This window comes from Schistocerca piceifrons, chromosome 3 (genome assembly GCF_021461385.2).
Source record: "Schistocerca piceifrons isolate TAMUIC-IGC-003096 chromosome 3, iqSchPice1.1, whole genome shotgun sequence".
Taxonomy (NCBI): Eukaryota; Metazoa; Arthropoda; class Insecta; order Orthoptera; family Acrididae; genus Schistocerca; species Schistocerca piceifrons.
Genome location: NC_060140.1, coordinates 778,058,392 through 778,076,109, shown reverse-complemented (window position 1 = coordinate 778,076,109; position 17,718 = coordinate 778,058,392). Strand labels below are relative to the sequence as shown.

Below are 17,718 nucleotides of genomic sequence, written 5' to 3'. Positions count from 1 at the left end.
AACTTTAAAGTGACAAGACTATTGGACGTCAGTAAATCTTTTAAGATCTAGAATGGACTAGCTCAAGGCTCAGTCCTATTATTCAACCTCTACACCACCGATATGTCTTAGTGAGAAAAAAATTCGGATACGCTGACGATCTGGCCATAGCAAAGGAAATCTCTCGAACGAGGGGCAAAGACTTTAGCGGATGACCTTGAAGTTCTTAACAAACATTGCAGAAGATGGCGTCTGCACACAAACCCTTCTAAAACAGAAATCTACGCTTTTCACCTCGACAATAAAGCCGCCAATGAAAGGCTGACCGTGTTATTTGACCAACAGAGGGTGAAACACAACTTCCATCCTAAAATATTTCGGCGTAACACTGGACAGGACCCTAACTTACAAAGAACATCTTAAAAATGTTGGTCAGAAGCTCAAAACATGGAATAATATTAGTAGGAAATTGCCGGATAGTTCTTGGGATGCACGTGCATCAACTCTACGAACAGCAGCAACATCAATAGTGTACACCACTGCAGAATACTGTGCTACTGACCGACAGAGAAGTAACCATACGAACATGATAGACGTGCAGCTACGCGATACCGTGTGTATTATCACTGGGACATTAAAATCTACCCCTATACCATGGCTCTCATCATCGCCAACATAGCACCGCCAAAACTAAGACGCCAAAAAACATCTATCAAAGACTGGGTAAAAATAATACAGATAGATGACGCAAAATGCCTACCTATTCAAGAGGTCATTAGAAATTTACCAAATCACACATTGAAGTCACGAAACCCGATATGGAATAACAGCTACATAAGAGGAGAGGATAGCTTCAACCTTACAGACGCTTGGAAAAAGGAATGGGAGAACTCAGTCAGTAATTATCACGTTATAATTGACCCCTCAAAAGCACTAAAAGGGTTCGACTCAGCTAGGAAAGACTGGGTTAAGCTCAACCATATCCAAAGGGACCACACTAGATGCAAGGCCACGCTCTGTAAATGGGGATTCGTAGATAACTCAAGCTGTGACTGTGGGGCACTTGAGAGAACCCTGGACCACATCACAACGATTTATTTAACAGCGCCAAAACGATCAGTTGTTTCTGCTCTAAACTGAATGAGCCGGGGATCAGGTGACTTTCATTCAGTTGCTCCCACAAACTGGATTCACTCGAAAGAATAAATCAGTAGTTCTACTGGCGAGTAAAACTCCAGCCGAATGTGCCAATTTTCATTTTAAAACAACCGACTAATTCAGTTGTTTTCGTTTTGTTGTTACCCTCACTAACCACAGGCTCAAAAGCTTAAAGATGACGATGTGTGTAGAGTTCCTTACAATATATGTATACGAACACTTGTGCATCCAGTCGTAGCTGGCTGTGTGTCGTCTGATGTCCTGGCCATCTAGTGACTATTCTGCTAAAGCGCAGACTGCTACAGTTCGCCGCCTCGTGTTCCAGGACGGGCATTTCATCTGGGACAGACAGGAGCAAGGCGAGCTGCTGGCTGCCTACTACTATGGTTACGCGGCGGGCCACATCCCGGGGGGCGTGATGGCCGACCGTTTCGGAGGTAAAATCGTCTTCGGGCTCGGTATCTTCATCTCGTCCATCCTCACAATCCTGACTCCTGCGTCAGCATGGGCTGGCTATTACGTCCTTTTCGCCAACAGGATCGGACAGGGATTTATTCTGGTACGTATTTTCCGCTCCTACTGCCAGTTTCCTTACGCATTAGGTATGGTGCATGCTTCATAATATTTACACTAATGAAAGCATAGCTTCTATACAAAGGCACAAAAACCTTGGACATTTGGAACAATTACAGAATGGTCGACAAACACTGAACGCATCTGTCAACATTGGTGTAGAAATATTAAACTGTTTCGTTTAAAATAAAAAATTGGTGGCCTTTATACAAAAAAAGGGATTAATTGCAAAGAATAAAATTTTCGAACAATCCTTCATTTATTTTCCACAATCCTTATTTTTTATTTGCTTAAAGTTCACTGATATATTTCACAATTTGGTATTTATTTATATATAAAGGGATTGTATGTCATTTTTGTTTCTCTTAACTTCTAGGGCGGCGTTATACCAGCGATACAGACAGTTATATGTCGATGGGCCCCTGACCACGAGAGAAGCAAGTTTTCCGTTATCTATGTTGGTGAGTTTCAAATTACGGATATATCAGAGATTCGTCTTTTCCACAAACAGTATTTCTCACATGCGCTTTTTAGTCGTAGGTTAATTACCCAACTCAACAAATTATTATAATATTGTGAACAGGTAACTGAGAGCTGGCTGTCGCCGTAATTTGGTCACTGATGATTCTTTGGAACTACGAGGTGCAGACATCTGAGCTACTTTTCGCTATCCCGAAATTTCCAAAAGGGTTACTCGATAAAAACTTCCTTTGCCGCGTCCCACATTCTTCTCCCATTATTTTGGCCGGCTGTGATGCATGTTATTCCAGACAGGTCTTTATGCGAACTTTAACTTGCAACCAGTAAATTCACCTTCTTTTTTATTCTTCGGACCATGTCTTGCCAAACTTTTCGTTTTCTCGAAATGCTGGTGTGTTCTGAGTTGTTCAGAAGCGCATATTTATTTGTGTTTCATTTGTGATACCAAATTATTGGGTATATTGTTGAACATCAGAAAACAAGAGCTCTTCGTGTTTTTTCCAGATATTAGGTATAAATGTGTCTTACTATATTCCGACTCTTTTCGTCTTATGCATCCACTGAAAAAAAAACACAGCTTTCCCAATTGGTGCCTGTTACCTTATGCACATAGAAGCATTCTCTCTTGTCGGTCTATGGTCGCCCTGAGACCTTCCTTTCTTTCTTTGGCTCCTAACTTCTCGTTCAGACCCGTTCCTATTCATCACGTGGCATCCTGTTGTTCTGGTTGAATGACTGCATAATAGTGTCTGAGCTTGCATGAAACGGCACGAATCGCCATTGTAAACACCTCTAGTCAGCTAGTGTAGAACAGCCACGTTGTTGATCATAGTTGCAGAGGCTTCTTTGAAAGAAATTTTTGGTTATATTGATTTTCTTAGATACTCGAACATTTTTCGCGTTTAATTTTTCTACGATGTAAATTTAGCTCTATGAGCACTTTGTTGATGTTTGTTATAAGCCACATTATCGGAGTGGAAATTAGAGGTTCGGTAAGGCCTCTATGGGTATTAAGTTCATTGATTTGTTTTGTGACTGTCACCACATGATGAGAAATATGTACACGACCATCAACAGAAGCTACGCAGTCAGATGTCTGCTCTACGCTCATACAATCCATTCTGACTCCATTTTTCACTCCTCCCTTGAATTCCAAGAAGTTCGGCAGTAAAGGCAAGAGCCAGTCTCCTTGCTTGATCTCAAAGGCTTCTTAAATCTCTTTTCTATATTTAAGTCTGAATGTGATCTCAGTCAATTTTTGTTGGATAATCGCTGTTATCTTGTTGTTTAAGTTCATTTTTTTCGCGATTTGGAATAATGTCATAAACTTCTGTTAGTGGGACATCCACAGGTGTTATATAAATTGTTTATAACTGAAAGTTCCGTTGCAGCTCTACAAGATATTTATTACTGAAGTCATACACAAACCGTTTCGGGGTCTCAGCTCAATCTTCAAGTAGAACTGTAAATTAAAAATGAAGCCAAATGTCTGAGCAGTAAGACCCATGAAAAACCTACCAGTATTGCAAAAGCAAATAAGATAAAAAATATATAGAGGAAAAATCAACACATCTAAAACCAGTACGAGGTGTACATGACCAAGTTAAGTTAACGGCAGCACATCTACCGTGCATGGCTGATCAGTGGGAGTATGGAAAAGTGACCACGTTAAAACCATCTCTCAAATGTGATTGATGTAAATCAATCATAAGCTGCAAGCACAGTCGAAGGCCTAGAGTCTAAATAAACGCAAACAGAGCCGGATTATGGACTATAAGGGAAGTCAAGAGCTATAATGTAAGGCTAAAACTGGTCCAAAGATTACGGAAGGCCAACAGATGCCAAGATTGCACAGCGCCGTCATTGATGGTAGCACGCAAATTGACATAACTGTAATAAACGAGAAAACTATTCACTTAGCCATAACTAAACAACTAAACGACTGGGAAATGATGTGGCCGCAAAGTCTGCCACATACCAATTACTCGCAGGAAGCAGCAAAGTGTCCTCCACAACAGTGGATCGAAAACTGAGTAACGTGATTACAAGCTGCACTGAAGTAAGCACGGCGTGAGGACGGCCCCACCCGAGCAAAGGAGAAGTTAAGATAAAGTTCAAAGTGACGAAAATAGTAATGAGCAGCTGAAAATAAAGCGGATGTACGAGAGATGAGCGCCCCATAAAAACGTAGTAGACCAAGCCCAAAGTATTAAAAAGCTGGGGTGAAACCAATAAAATCAACCAACACAAAAATTTTCACGGATCACATGTAATGTCAAACCAGCGCTCTACGCAAGACGGATATAGAAGTCAAATACAGTAAACTCTCGCTAACATGGCCCTCAGTAGTCCGGCCTCTCAGTAATCCGGCACACTTCAAGCATGTAGTCGTTCAACCTGAAATGACACCTACAATAATGAAATTTCGTCTGCAATCATGTTGTTAATTAATTATAATGTTCAAGATTCCTGTACACTTAGAAATTGTGGCTTTCCTTGCGGATCATTATCGTGGATTCTAAAGGGAAAGCGGAAACTCGAAATTAGATATAAACTGAGCTGTTTCTCGCAGAAAATTATTGTTGCCCGTAACAGTGTTGGACGGGCAACTATTTATGACCAGACTTCAGCAGAAAAGTGGTAATCATAAGCTCACAGTGAAGTTGCGATGAAACTGATGAAGAAGAGGACATAGGAGTAGAGAACATGAGGATATCTCAAACTGCTGGTGCTGAAGCTGGAGACGTCTTCGTGGAGTTCATTATGCAACAATCAGAAACATGGCAGCACCTATGAAATCCTGTTGAGGCCGTTGTGTGATCAAGCATACTACCGTAGCGTATCATGATGGTGACAACCAAAGCTTCGGGACATGTTTAACAGTGAATTTCCAGTGATACTAACATGCGTGTAGACACTCAAGGACTAAGTTTTCTGTAAAAATGAATGTATCTTTTGATTTGATAAAGCACAATCCCTATGTACACTACTGGCCATTAAAATAGGTGCACCAAGAAGAAATGCAGATGATAAACGGGTATTCATTGGACAAATATATTATACTAGAACTGACATGTAACTACATTTTCACGCAATTTGGGTGCATACACCCTGAGAAATCAGTACCCAGAACAACCACCTCTGCCCGTAATAACGGCCTTGATACGCCTGGTCATTGAGTCAACACAGAGCTTGGATGGCGTGTACAGGTACAGCTGCCCATGCAGCTTCAACACGATACCACAGTTCATCAAGAGTAGTGACTGGCGTATTGTGACGAGCCAGTTGCTCGGCCACCATTGACCAGACGTTTTCAATTGGTGAGAGATCTGGAGAATGTGCTGGCCAGCGCAGTAGTCGAACATTTTCTGCATCCAGAAAGGCCCATACAGGACCTGCACCATGCGGTCGTGCATTATCCTGCTGAAATGTAGGGTTTCGCAGGGATCGAATGAAAGGTAGAGCCACGGGTCGTAACACATCTGAAACGTAACGTCCACTGTTCAAAGTGTCGTCAATGCGAACAAGGGGTGACCAAGACGTGTAACCAATGGCACCCCTTATCATCACGCCAGGTGATACGCCAGTATGGCGATGACGAATACACGCTTCCAATGTGCATTCACCGCGATGTCGCCAAACACGGATGCGACCATCATGGTGCTGTAAACAGAACCTGGATTCATCCGAAAAAATGACGTTTAGCCATTCGTGCACCCTGTTTCGTCGTTGAGTACACCATCGGAGGCGCTCCTGTCTGTGATGCAGCGTCAAGGGTAACCGCAGTCATGGTCTCCGAGGTGATAGTCCGTGCTGCTGCAAACGTCGTCGAACTGTTCGTACAGATGGTTGTTGTCTTGCAAACGTCCCCGACTCAGGGATCGAGACGTGGCTGCACGATCCGTTACAGCCATGCGGATAAGATGCCTGTCATCTCGACTGCTAGTGATACGAGGCCGTTGGGATCCAGCACGGCGTTCCGTATTACCCTCCTGAACCCACCGATTCCATATTCTGCTAACAGTCATTGGGTCTCGACCAACGCGAGCAGCAACGTCGCGATACGATAAACCGCAATCGCGATTGCCTACAATCCGACCTTTATGAAAGTCGGAAACGTGATGGTACGCACTTTTCCTCCTTACACGAGGCATCACAACAACGTTTCACCAGGCAACGCCGGTCAACTGCTGTTTGTGTATGGGAAATCGGTTGGAAACTTTGCTCATGTCAGCACGTTGTAGGTGTCGCCACCGGCGCCAACCTTGTGTGAATGCTCTGAAAAGCTAATCATTTGCATGTCACAGAATCTTCTTCCTGTCTGTTAAATTTCGCGTCTGTAGCACGTCATCTTCGTGGTGTAGCAATTTTAATGGCCAGTAGTGTAGAATAGTTGTTTCGATAAACAGAGTCACAGGGTTTTACGTCTTCAGTATAATTAACTGTGACGCGTGCCGTGCGGCAGGCGTGTTCGGAGGGACGCTGATATCGATGGCGCTGACGGGCGCGCTGTGCGTGACGTCTGTGGGCTGGCCGCTGGCCTTCTACTTCTTCGGCGGCGTCGGCCTGCTGTGGTGTCTGCCCTGGTGCTTCTACGTCGCGGACTCCCCGGCCCAGCACAAGCACATCGACCCGGCGGAGCGCTACTTCATAGAGGCCAACATACAGTCCAGCGCCAAGGTACCGTTGCACTCGAGGCTAAATAAGGCATATTTCGGGTTCGGTGCCTCAATCTGTGAAAACGGAACCCATATAAAACCGATTTGTCGTCCGTCTGTCGGCCTGTCCGACTGTTAAGAACCCTTTTTCTCAGGAACGAGTAGACGTATCAAGTTCAAATTTATGTCAAAACATTAAGCTCTATGGCTCCTTGACGGTGCAAACATTTTAAGCTTCTAAGCCAATTCATTCAAAAGATTCGGCGACTCATGTCACGTATTTTGAAACTCGAAAACTAGCTCATCAACACCTATACGGTAGTTCCCGTTAACCTAGAATCATAGAATTTGGTAAGGAGCAAGGTTTCACAGTAAAAGCAAAGGAAAACATCGGACATTGTATCACACAAAAAAATCTTCTTTTATCGTTTGTTGCTGGCCAATGTGCTCGAGCGGTTCTAGGCGCTTCAGTCTGGAACCGCGCGACAGCTACGGTCGCAGGTTCGAATCTTGCCTCGGGCATGGATGTGTGTGATGTCCTTAAGTTATTTAGGTTTAAGTAGTTCTAAGTTGTAGGGGACTGATGACCTCAGATGTTAAGTCCCATATTGCTGAGTGCCATTTTTGTCATTTGTTATCCGACTTCAAATCAAACTTAAAATTTAAACATTCTCGAGACTCTTGGAATTCCTGGGGCCGATATCTTGCCAGTATCGACGTCTATAACAGGCAAAAATTGTCAGTATCCTCGATTCCTGGAATGTATAAAGTGTCTATACTGTATACATTGTAAAGTTTGTACGGATCTAAAAAAATGTGTGTGAGTTCTTAGGGGACCAAACTGCAGAGGTCATCGGTCCTAGGCTTACACACTACTGAAACTAACTTAAAATAACCTATGCTAAGAACAACACACACACCTATGCCCAAGGGAGGACTCGAACCTCCGGCGGGAGGGGCCACGCAGTCACTGACATGGCGATCACTCCGTGCGGCTGTAGGGAACTCTCAGAGCGCGAGTGCTACTCGCATCTCGCCAAATTTTATAGATACGGTTACCACTCAACGCTGTTTTCATCAGATTTTCACTAGGTTACAACAGCAGTGAGGGGATGTAGCCGCACTGAAATTCATTTGTAATTGCCACATGTTTCAAAAAGCTCTACAATATTTGCTGTAGGATAAGGTGCCGATGATAACGCAAATGCGGTGGTAATTCCTTTATTACTTGTATGCTTCACAAATGATACAAGATTCGACAACACATTTCAAATTGCGGCGTTCACAAATTCTCCCCGAGCTCACTCGGGTCATTGTAGTGATTTTTGTGCATTATTAGTCATTATTTTATCGTATGCTTTGTTTTGGTGACGTTTTGTAAAGCTTCCATGAGGACTTAGAGAGTTCTGCAGCAGAGAAGCCAAATACCTGAAAGAGAAAAATAATTTAGGTTTTACAGTACCTAGGAGAAGGAAAAGCCTGTAGCGTGCATAAAAAAACATAAACAGATGAAACGGCTTTTATTAAATAATATTCTTTGTACGTGAAAAAGTCTGTTCTGCTGAAGAGAGAAATATAGCTTGATGCTTAGAAAGAGAAACAACTGCTGGGGAAAAGTAAAACTGTTCTGCCTGTAGGGTTCTAAATACTATTTTATCAGTTTGCGTGTATATATTTATCCAAGCAAATGCGAGTAAGTGTTCATTTTTTTTAAATATTTGGATATTCTTCTCTTGTTTCATTTAGCACCTGTTTACCACAAAAACTTTGTTAAGAACATCAGTTATAAATTCTGCTTCGGCCATTTATAAACTTTGTCATTGCTAGCGCATTAATTATTACACCAGCTGAGCAAAAATATCCCAATACCTTTCAGCGGATGTTCATGAAGAGTTTCCGCCTTCATGACGCTTTGAACTCTGCTGGGCACTTTCAATGCGGTGTCTGAATGTCTCTGAAGGAAAGGCATCCTATTTTCCTCAATATCCAAAACCAGAGAACCTAGTGATGTAGGACGCTTGGGTCTGAAATGAAGTTAGCGTTTTACCTCATACCAAGACGATTCATTGCATTCAGGCTGAAAAAAAAAGCACTCCGTCTTCATGCCACAAGTGGCCCATCGGGACCATCCAACCGCCGTACCTTCCTCAGCTGAGGATGCAGATAGAAGGGGCGCGTGGTCAGCACACCGCTCTCCCAGTGGTTATGATGGTATTCTGTAACCGGAGCCGCTACTATTCGGTCGAGTAGCTCCTCAATTGGCATCACGAGGCTGAGTGCGCCCCGAAAAATGGCAACAGCGCATGATGGCCTAGATGGTCACCCAATTCAGGCTGGAAGCAGGGACGTTACTGTGCACAACACTTTGCCTCACAGATGCTACTTTACGACAGGGCGCATCGTCAAGATGATACAAACAGCCACCGTCTCCGAACTGTTCCTCTAGTGGACGCAGTACAAAATGCTGTAAAATGTGTCTATACCCTTCCGTATTTAGCGTTTTGTCAAGCCTAATAATGGGGCCACTCACTAGCCACGTAAACCACACACCCCCTACCTCCCCCCTCCCCTACCACCGTGTTTCCTGTTGGCACTGCACATGACAGGTGACATTTTCCACACATTCGCCAAACCTAAACCCTTCCTTGAGATTGTCTTAGAGTACGCCGTGATTCATGATTTCTAATCATTCATTTCAGTCATCCACTGTTCAATGCAGTCGCTCTTTACACCACTTAAAGCGGCGATTAGCACTGATGACAGAAATGTCTGGCTTATGAAAACCTCCTGGAGCATTGTACCCCACTCTTTTTAACTACACTGAAGAGCCAAAGAAACTTGTATACCTGCCTAACATCGTTTAGGGCCCCGCGAGCACGCGGAAGTGCCGCAACACGACGTGACGTGGACTCGACTAATGTCTGAAGTAGTGCTGGAGGGAACTGACACCACGAAGCCTGCAAGGCTTTACATAAATCCATGAGAGTATGAGGGGGTGACGATCTCTTCTGTACAGGACGTTGCAAGGCATCCCAGATATGCTCAATAATGTTTATGCCTGGGAGGGTTTGGTGGCCAGTGGATGTGTTTGCTGTCAGAAGACTGTTCCTGAAGCCGTTCCGTAGCAATTCTGAACGTGTGGGGTGTCGCATTGTCCTGCTGAAGTTGCCCATTACAGAGCCTCCACCTGCTTGGTCAGTCCCCTGCTGATATGCAGGGTCCAAATATTCATGACGTTGTCTCCATACCAGTATAAGTCCATCCTTTCGATACAATTTGAAATGAGACTTGTCCGACCAGGCAACATGTTTCCAGTCATCAACAATCCAGCGACGGACCCAGGTGAGGCGTAGAACGTTATGTCGTGCAGTCATCAAAGGTACACGAGTGGGCCATCGGTTCCGAAAAACCCTATCGATGATATTTCGTTGAATGGATAGCACACTGACACTTGTTGATAGCCCAGCATTGAAGTCTGCAGCAATTTGCGGAAAGGCTGCACTTTTGTCCCATTGAACGTGTCTCTTCAATCTTCGTTGGTCTCGTTTTTGCAGGATCTTTTTCAGCCGCAGCGATGTCGGAGATTTGATGTTTTATCGGATTCCTGATATTCGCGGCACACTCGTGAAATGGTCGAAGTGGAAAATCTCCACTTCATCGCTACATCGGAGACGCTGTGTCCCATCGCTCCTACGCCGACTACAAAATCACGTTCAAACTCACTTAAATGTTGATAACCTGTCATTGTAGCAGCAGTAACCGATCTAACGACTGCGCAGGCGCTTGTTGTCTTGTATAGGCGTTGCCGACCGCAGCGCCGTATCCTTCCTGTTTACATATCTCTGTATTTGAATACGCATTGCTAAACCAGTTTCTGTGGCGCTACAGTGTACCTACTCACAGCCATTTTGCTAAGTGGGTTGCTGGTAGCACTTTGCAGGTCACGGGTGATTTCTTCCGCTGATTTCATGCGATGGCTCACAACGCCCCTCCGCTGTGCTCGACGTTCCCTGTATATGTCTGCCTAGGCTTGGTTTAGCTATGGTTTTTTATTCGTGTTTCCACTTAATAATTACATCACTAACCGTGGACTCGGGCGGCTTTAGAAAGGCTGAAATGCACGTGATTGATTAGTTAGTCAGGTGACATCCAATGACTAGTCCACTTTCGAACCCATTGAGCTCTCCTGGCAGAACTGTTGTGACAGCCCAATACTCCCCGCCTCCTTTTATGGTGATGGTTCCGCCTCTTGTGACATCTAGTGGTCAATGTCACGGTACATAGGAGTGTCCGGATACTTCATCAGCTAATGTATATTCCGACTGTATGTACCACGGATAGTATGTCATAACCTGACGTTCATTGTTCGGAACTTGGCTAAGCACAGTGCACAGTGACGTTGTTTTTGCTGTTACGTCTCGCGTGAACACACCTCCATCTGATGTGATGTCACATTCCGTTCCTTTTCGCTGACCTGAAGACAGACAGACGAAAGAGTGAGAGCGGTCTTGCCTTTGTTCTACAGGCGAATGTCGGCAGCTGTCATGTCACGCTGTGGCCGAGCGGTTCTAGGCACCTCAGTCCGGAACCGCACTGCTGCCACGGTCGCAGGTTCGAATCCTGCCTGTGGCATGGATGTGTGTGATGTCCTTAGGTTAGTTAGGTTTAAGTAGTTCTAAGTCTATGGAACTGATGACCTCAGATGTTAAGTCCCATAGTGCTCAGAGCCATTATTGTGTCATGTCACATTACTTCCACGGCTGCGATTGTCTATTCAAAGAATGCAGTGGAAATGACTGTGACTGCACAGTGGAGTGAGCACTATTTCGAGACGTCCTGCTGTGCTATAAAGGTACGACCTATGCTCGCAGCTCACAGCCTCATTGCATTGGTAAGAGCAGTGCCCATGGAAGGGAACTCTCTGGATTCGAGGCCCGAACCTTGCACATAGTTTTAATCTATCAGGAAGTTTCAGTTCTGCTTAGTGTTTGCTTCTTGACTTGTCTTGTCCTAGAATTATGATCTGACGTCTAAATGCTCATGGTCTGTATATGAAGCTCCAAAAATGAACAATATAATTCAGTAAATAAACTTTAATTGTGATCATGCCAAGACCAGCTATAAGGATTGTTTGTTATGAGAAACTCATTGACAAAGCAAGAACAGTTTCAGTGGATTTTCGCCTCTAACAAAAGAGACCACTGTCAATAAACTGCTTTATCTACCTTGTGTAAGGAATATAAAGTAAAAAATAAATCGGAGAGACAGAAAGTGCATAACCAAAATTTTCTTCGTAGTACTTTCATAGCTAATCTCTTCTGAACCCAATCGAGCGAAAGAAGGGAATACTGGTAAAGAGAAACATACAATGTACTCAGGCCAGTCTATGTCACAATGTTCCCTTTTGCAAGACGTGTTTAACTATAAAAGCACTAGGGAACTCTTAGGACACAGACATATTTACCTCAGTGAAACGTATCAGAGAGAGTTTTCGCTTCGACTTTACAGAAAGGAAATCTATCACGGCGTACGAAATCATTTTATTTATCGCTTTCACTGTACGACGAAAACATTGTTTCCAGCAGGTATTACATCTTCCAAGACGCTCATTCCGCCACTTTTATGACTCTGTTGACCATGCGGTTGAAGTACTGTGGCTCACCTGGCTTGACAATTAGCAGATACGAGTACAATAGAGCCAAATGTTCTCGAAAAAGGAAACAGAATCAGGATCCTCTAATGGAAACGAAACAGCTCCTTTGCCACAAATACAAGAATCCTATTGTCCGCCATTCAGGTTTTATTTCGCCGGACTAGGCAAAGTTACTTGGGTGTCAAAGATGACATTTGACTGTGTTAGGTGAGAGTGAGTACCAGTTAGGTAGCGTGCACCTGACCACAGTGTTATGTTTCCTGTGCAATATCCAACCATCATACACAGGTTTTCTGGTTACGTTGTACGTCAACAAAAAACTCGCACAGAGTCTGCCTATACACCACTTATTGATCGATGGTCTCTTTTGTATCCCTCTGATATAAACACAAATTGTTCTTTAGATGCACGATAGTTGAATCCACCTGCGTGGTACTTGGAGTAAAATTTAAACTCACGACGAACAAGTTCAGAAACAATCGGGTGACAAGGCGCGACTTTGCCCAGGAAGCTGCAAGCTGATAAGTTCCATAACGGATCTCAAACCTGTCCCCCCCAGGGGCTCAGCATTCATTTGCTGAGTACGGGCTTGGCGACCCCGGGGTCCTGAGCTGGGGACTGGTCAGCGCCGCCAGTCTCCTGTCACCGTAAACCCCGGACATGCTTCAGCGACCACCGCATGGCGCAGCGGTGGAATGTTGTATGCTGCGGGGAATGGTAATCTTGGCTTGACCGCCTGGATTGCGAGGAAGGTAAACCTCTATAAAAACCCCTCAATCTTATGGTGTGCTGCGCGCCTATAAGATGCATGGCTGTTGGGGTGGAACAGTCGCAAGCGGGCAACCTCTGGGGCACCTGCCGCACCCCAGTTGTATAAGGCTTACTCAGGCACGCGGGGCTCTGTCTGAGCGGACCTTTAGTTCCCTAGCTGCTCGTGGGACCACAATGGACCCTTCGACCTCTACGTTTCCCCCTACCAGTGGATTGGGTGGGCCACTGGTAGGAAAACACACCCAATCGAAAAAGCGACTTCGTGCTGCGAGTCCTCCAGCGCCTGGTGTTACTAGAGATTTATCAGACTGTCGTAACAGAGCACATGCTGATATCCAGAATGTGTTTTTGATTGTCAAACGGAAGGAAGGTAGCTTTGAGAGAGTTTCTCCCTTTTACATCCACAAGGGTCTTGAGGGAATTGCAGGAACACTGAAATCTGTGAAGCGTCTGCGCAATGGGACTCTGTTAGTTGAAACTTCTAGTTCCCGTCAAGTCACTTCTCTTAGGAAAGCAACCTGTCTCGGAGAGTACGCTATCGAGATCGAGCTCCACTCCACTTTGAACTATAGTAAGGGTGTTGTGACATGTAGGGACTTGGTGGATATCCCCAAGGACGAGTTGAAATCTGAGTGGGCTGACGAAGGTATTGTCGACGTGCAGCATATTATGAAACGAGTCGATGGGGACCTAGTCAAATCCGACTCGTTTATTCTCACGTTCAATCGTCCGAGACTCCCAGAGCATGTTAAAGCGGGTTTCTTACGTTTGCCAGTACGGCCATATTTCCCCAACCCAATGCGCTGTTTTAAATGTCAGCGCTTTGGGCATACTACGTTGGGCTGCAATCGGATAGCCACTTGTGGTAAATGTGGTCAGCCTGCCCATGAAGGAGCCGATTGTTCATCGCCTGTGAAGTGCGTGAATTGCTCTGGGAGTCACCCTGTCTGGAGCCGGGTCTGCCCCATCTATCTCGAGGAACGGAAGATACAGGAGATCAAAATATCTAAGCGCATCCCCTATGGTGAGGCCAAGAAGCTCTTTAAGGCCATGCAGCCTCCTGTGTTTACAACATCTTTCGCTTCCACTCTGCAGAAACCGGTACAGTTGGCCACTGTTGCTACACAAACGGAGGTTGCTAGTGTCAGCACTAATACCTGCATTTGCCAGTGCACTTGTGCTGCTGCGGTTGTTTTGCAACCTGCAGCTCTCCCCACAACATCGGACAAGGCCGTGGTTGCTGACATTGGGGTACTTCCTGCACCTCCCCATATGGCACCTTCTGCCCAGGCGAGTAAAGCTCCAACTGTTGACAAGGTTCTGCATTCTAAGCCCCCCAAGACGAAGACGCCAAAGGTGAAGGTTTTGCCACCTGAGGAGACTAGTCACGGTCAGTCCGATGATGATGCCATCGTACTATCTGACATCTCCCTTGGGTCACCATCGGAGCTGATGGACATTGATGTCGACGGGGGGCGATCTTCTCGCCCCAGGAATAAATCTCCGGCCAGTACGGGCTCTCCTCCAAAGCACAGGGGCAGGGTCAAAATTCAGCCACCCTGATCACTGGCTCCCATATTACAGTGGAACCTGAATGGGTTCAGGACGCATGTGGCCGAATTACAACTCCTTGTACGAGAGCGCCCCTTGTGCTTATGTCTCCAAGAGACACATTTCCGGGCCACTGATGCTCCTTCTTTACGGGGCTATACCGTGTATCGAAAAGATGATCTGATGGGGGAAAGGGCAAAGGGTGGTGTTGCGGTTTTTGTCCATGACATGCACCACTCATCTGAGCTCCCTCTCGTTACGGACTTGCAAGCAGTTGCAGTTGACCTTCTTGTGGGGCAGAGGCTCACAATCTGTTCCGTTTACTTACCGCCTCAGGACGCCATAGACTGTGAGGCTCTCACAGACCTTATTACCCAACTCCCCCGCCCATTTCTCCTTCTGGGGGACTTCAATGCTCATAATGTCTTATGGGGCTCTACGACTACTTGCCCCAGGGGTCGCATTCTGGAAAGCCTCATGGCATCCGAAGAACTGTGCATCCTCAACTCTGGTGCTCCCACTCATTTCTGTACTGCTTCTGGGTCGTCGTCAGCTATTGACCTTTCCTTTTGCTCTCCAGCACTCGCGGATTCTGCTCTGTGGGAGGTTGCCGCTGACCTCCATTCTAGTGACCACTTCCCCCTTTGGATTCGCCTCCTGGATGAGACTGTAGCATTACCAGTGCCACCCAGGTGGAACCTCTGCAGAGCTGACTGGACACTTTTCAGCGATTTAGCTGTTTTGGAACACCGTGCCAGCGTCCACGAATGGGTCGACCATGTTACAGCCGTGATCTCCCATGCTGCTGAATTGTCGATCCCACGGTCCTCAAGTCATCCCAAGAGGCGCCTTGTCCCTTGGTGGACCACTGAGTGCCGCTCAGCCATCCGAGCCCGCCGTGCAGCTCTGCGCCGCTTCAAGTGCCGTCCCTCAGCTGACAATCTTGCGGCCTTTCGGGTGGCAAGGGCCAAGGCCCGGCGAGTGATTAAAGAGAGCAAACGACGGTCATGGCAATCGTTCTTGAACTCCATCTCCCGCTCCACTAGTTCTACAAAAGTGTGGGAAGCCATCAGGAGGATCTCCGGGAAACGCAGCCAACTACCTGTCACGGCATTGCTGCATCAGGGTAGTCTACTCACGGCGCCGAGAGACATTGCCCAGACACTGGCCACGTATTTTGCCGAATCTACTGCCACTATGAACTGTGATCCAGATTTCTGCCGCTACCGCACTGCTATCGAGAGGGATCACTTGGACTTCCGGTCTCCAAATTCTGAACCCTACAACTGCCCCTTCACAATGTGGGAACTGGATTCGGCGCTGTCTGTGGCTCATGATACTGCGCCAGGTGCTGATCAAATCCTGTACAGCATGCTGCAGCACTTGTTGCTGCCATCCAAGGAAGTACTCCTGAATTGTTTTAATATGATATGGTCATCCGGCACGTTCCCTGACTCGTGGAGGGAGGCGATTTTGGTTCCCCTCCTCAAACCGGGAAAGGACCGAATGCATCCCAGTAGTTATCGGAGTATTGCTTTGACGAGCTGTGTCGGGAAGACATTGGAACGCATGGTCAACCGTCGCCTGGTTTGGCTGCTCGAGACCAGGCAGCTCCTTAGCCACTCTCAGTGTGGCTTTCGGAGATGTCGTTCAACTATAGACAACTTGACCCTGCTTGAGGCGGTCATCCAGCAGGCCTTCCTACGTAACCAGCATTGTCTAGGTGTATTCTTTGACATTAATAAGGCGTATGACACTACTTGGCGCCGCCTTATCCTCAATCAACTCCATCAGTGGGGCTTTCGTGGCCATCTCCCCATCTTCATTCGGTCCTTTCTTTCCCGCCGCGTCTTTCGATATCGGGTTGGTAATGTGCTATCTGATTTGTACGTGCAGGAGAATGGTGTTCCTCAGGGAAGCGTTTTAAGTGTCACCCTCTTTGCCGTCGCCATTAACAGTATCACGTCCACAATCCGGAGTCCTGCCCAGTGCTCCTTGTTTGTGGACGATTTTGCTGTTTTCTGTTCTTCCTCCAGTCTTGTCACTGCTAGTCGGCAGCTGCAGCTTACGATAAAGCGATTAGAGGCATGGACTGCAAAGACGGGTTTTACCTTTTCTGCAGCCAAATGTGTGTGTGTCCATTTTAATCGTTCTCGACGTGCTTTTACCTCCCCTGAATTGCGTCTGAGGGGCACCATTCTTCCTTTTAGAGACAGTGTGAGGTTCCTGGGCCTCACTTTTGATTCCAAGTTGTCGTGGTTGCCGCACCTTAAAGACCTCAAGGTGCGGGCCCTGAAGGCGCTGAATATTTTGAAGTGTTTGAGCCATCGGTCCTGGGGAGCAGATCGGGCGCGTCTGCTGCAGTTTTATAGGGCTTCCGTCCGGTCGCGTCTTGACTATGGATGCACTGTGTATGGGTCAGCGAGGCCTTCGTATCTGAAGATTCTTGACGCAGTACACCATGAGGGTATCAGGTTGGCTACTGGTGCCTTCCGTACCAGTCCCATCCCCAGCCTGTGTGCTGAGGCAGGGGAACCGCCGCTCGCCATCCGGCGGAAACTCCTCATGGTGCGACGAGTGTGTCAATTCCTTGCCTGTCCTCCCTCCCCTGCATACCCTACTGTTGCCCGACCCCCTATGGAACGTCTCTTTTCCAGTCGTCCAAGGGCAACGAGACCATTTGGGATTCGTGCCAAGCATTTGCTTGAGTCCCTTGGTGTGGAGCGTGTGGCACCCCAACTCCAGGGTTTTACCCGCCTGCCTCCCTGGTTGCTCCAGAGGCCCAGCGTCCTTTTAGACTTGTCAGAGTACCAGAGGAGCTGCACTCCGGCGTTTGTTTTTACCTCCTTATTTTACGATATTTTAAACCAGCATCCTGACCATGTACCAGTATTT

General features: G+C 46.4%; 1 protein-coding gene across 1 annotated transcript in view; it reads left to right on the top strand.

Moving 5' to 3' along the window:
* LOC124789055 (sialin-like) overlaps positions 1-17,718 on the top strand; it is an 89,370-nt gene that overhangs the window by 23,341 nt on the left and 48,311 nt on the right. The window contains exons 3-5 of the mRNA XM_047256346.1: positions 1,463-1,696; positions 2,087-2,171; positions 6,656-6,870. Coding sequence (XP_047112302.1) covers positions 1,463-1,696; positions 2,087-2,171; positions 6,656-6,870 — 534 coding nt within the window. The remainder of the gene's footprint in view (positions 1-1,462; positions 1,697-2,086; positions 2,172-6,655; positions 6,871-17,718) is intronic.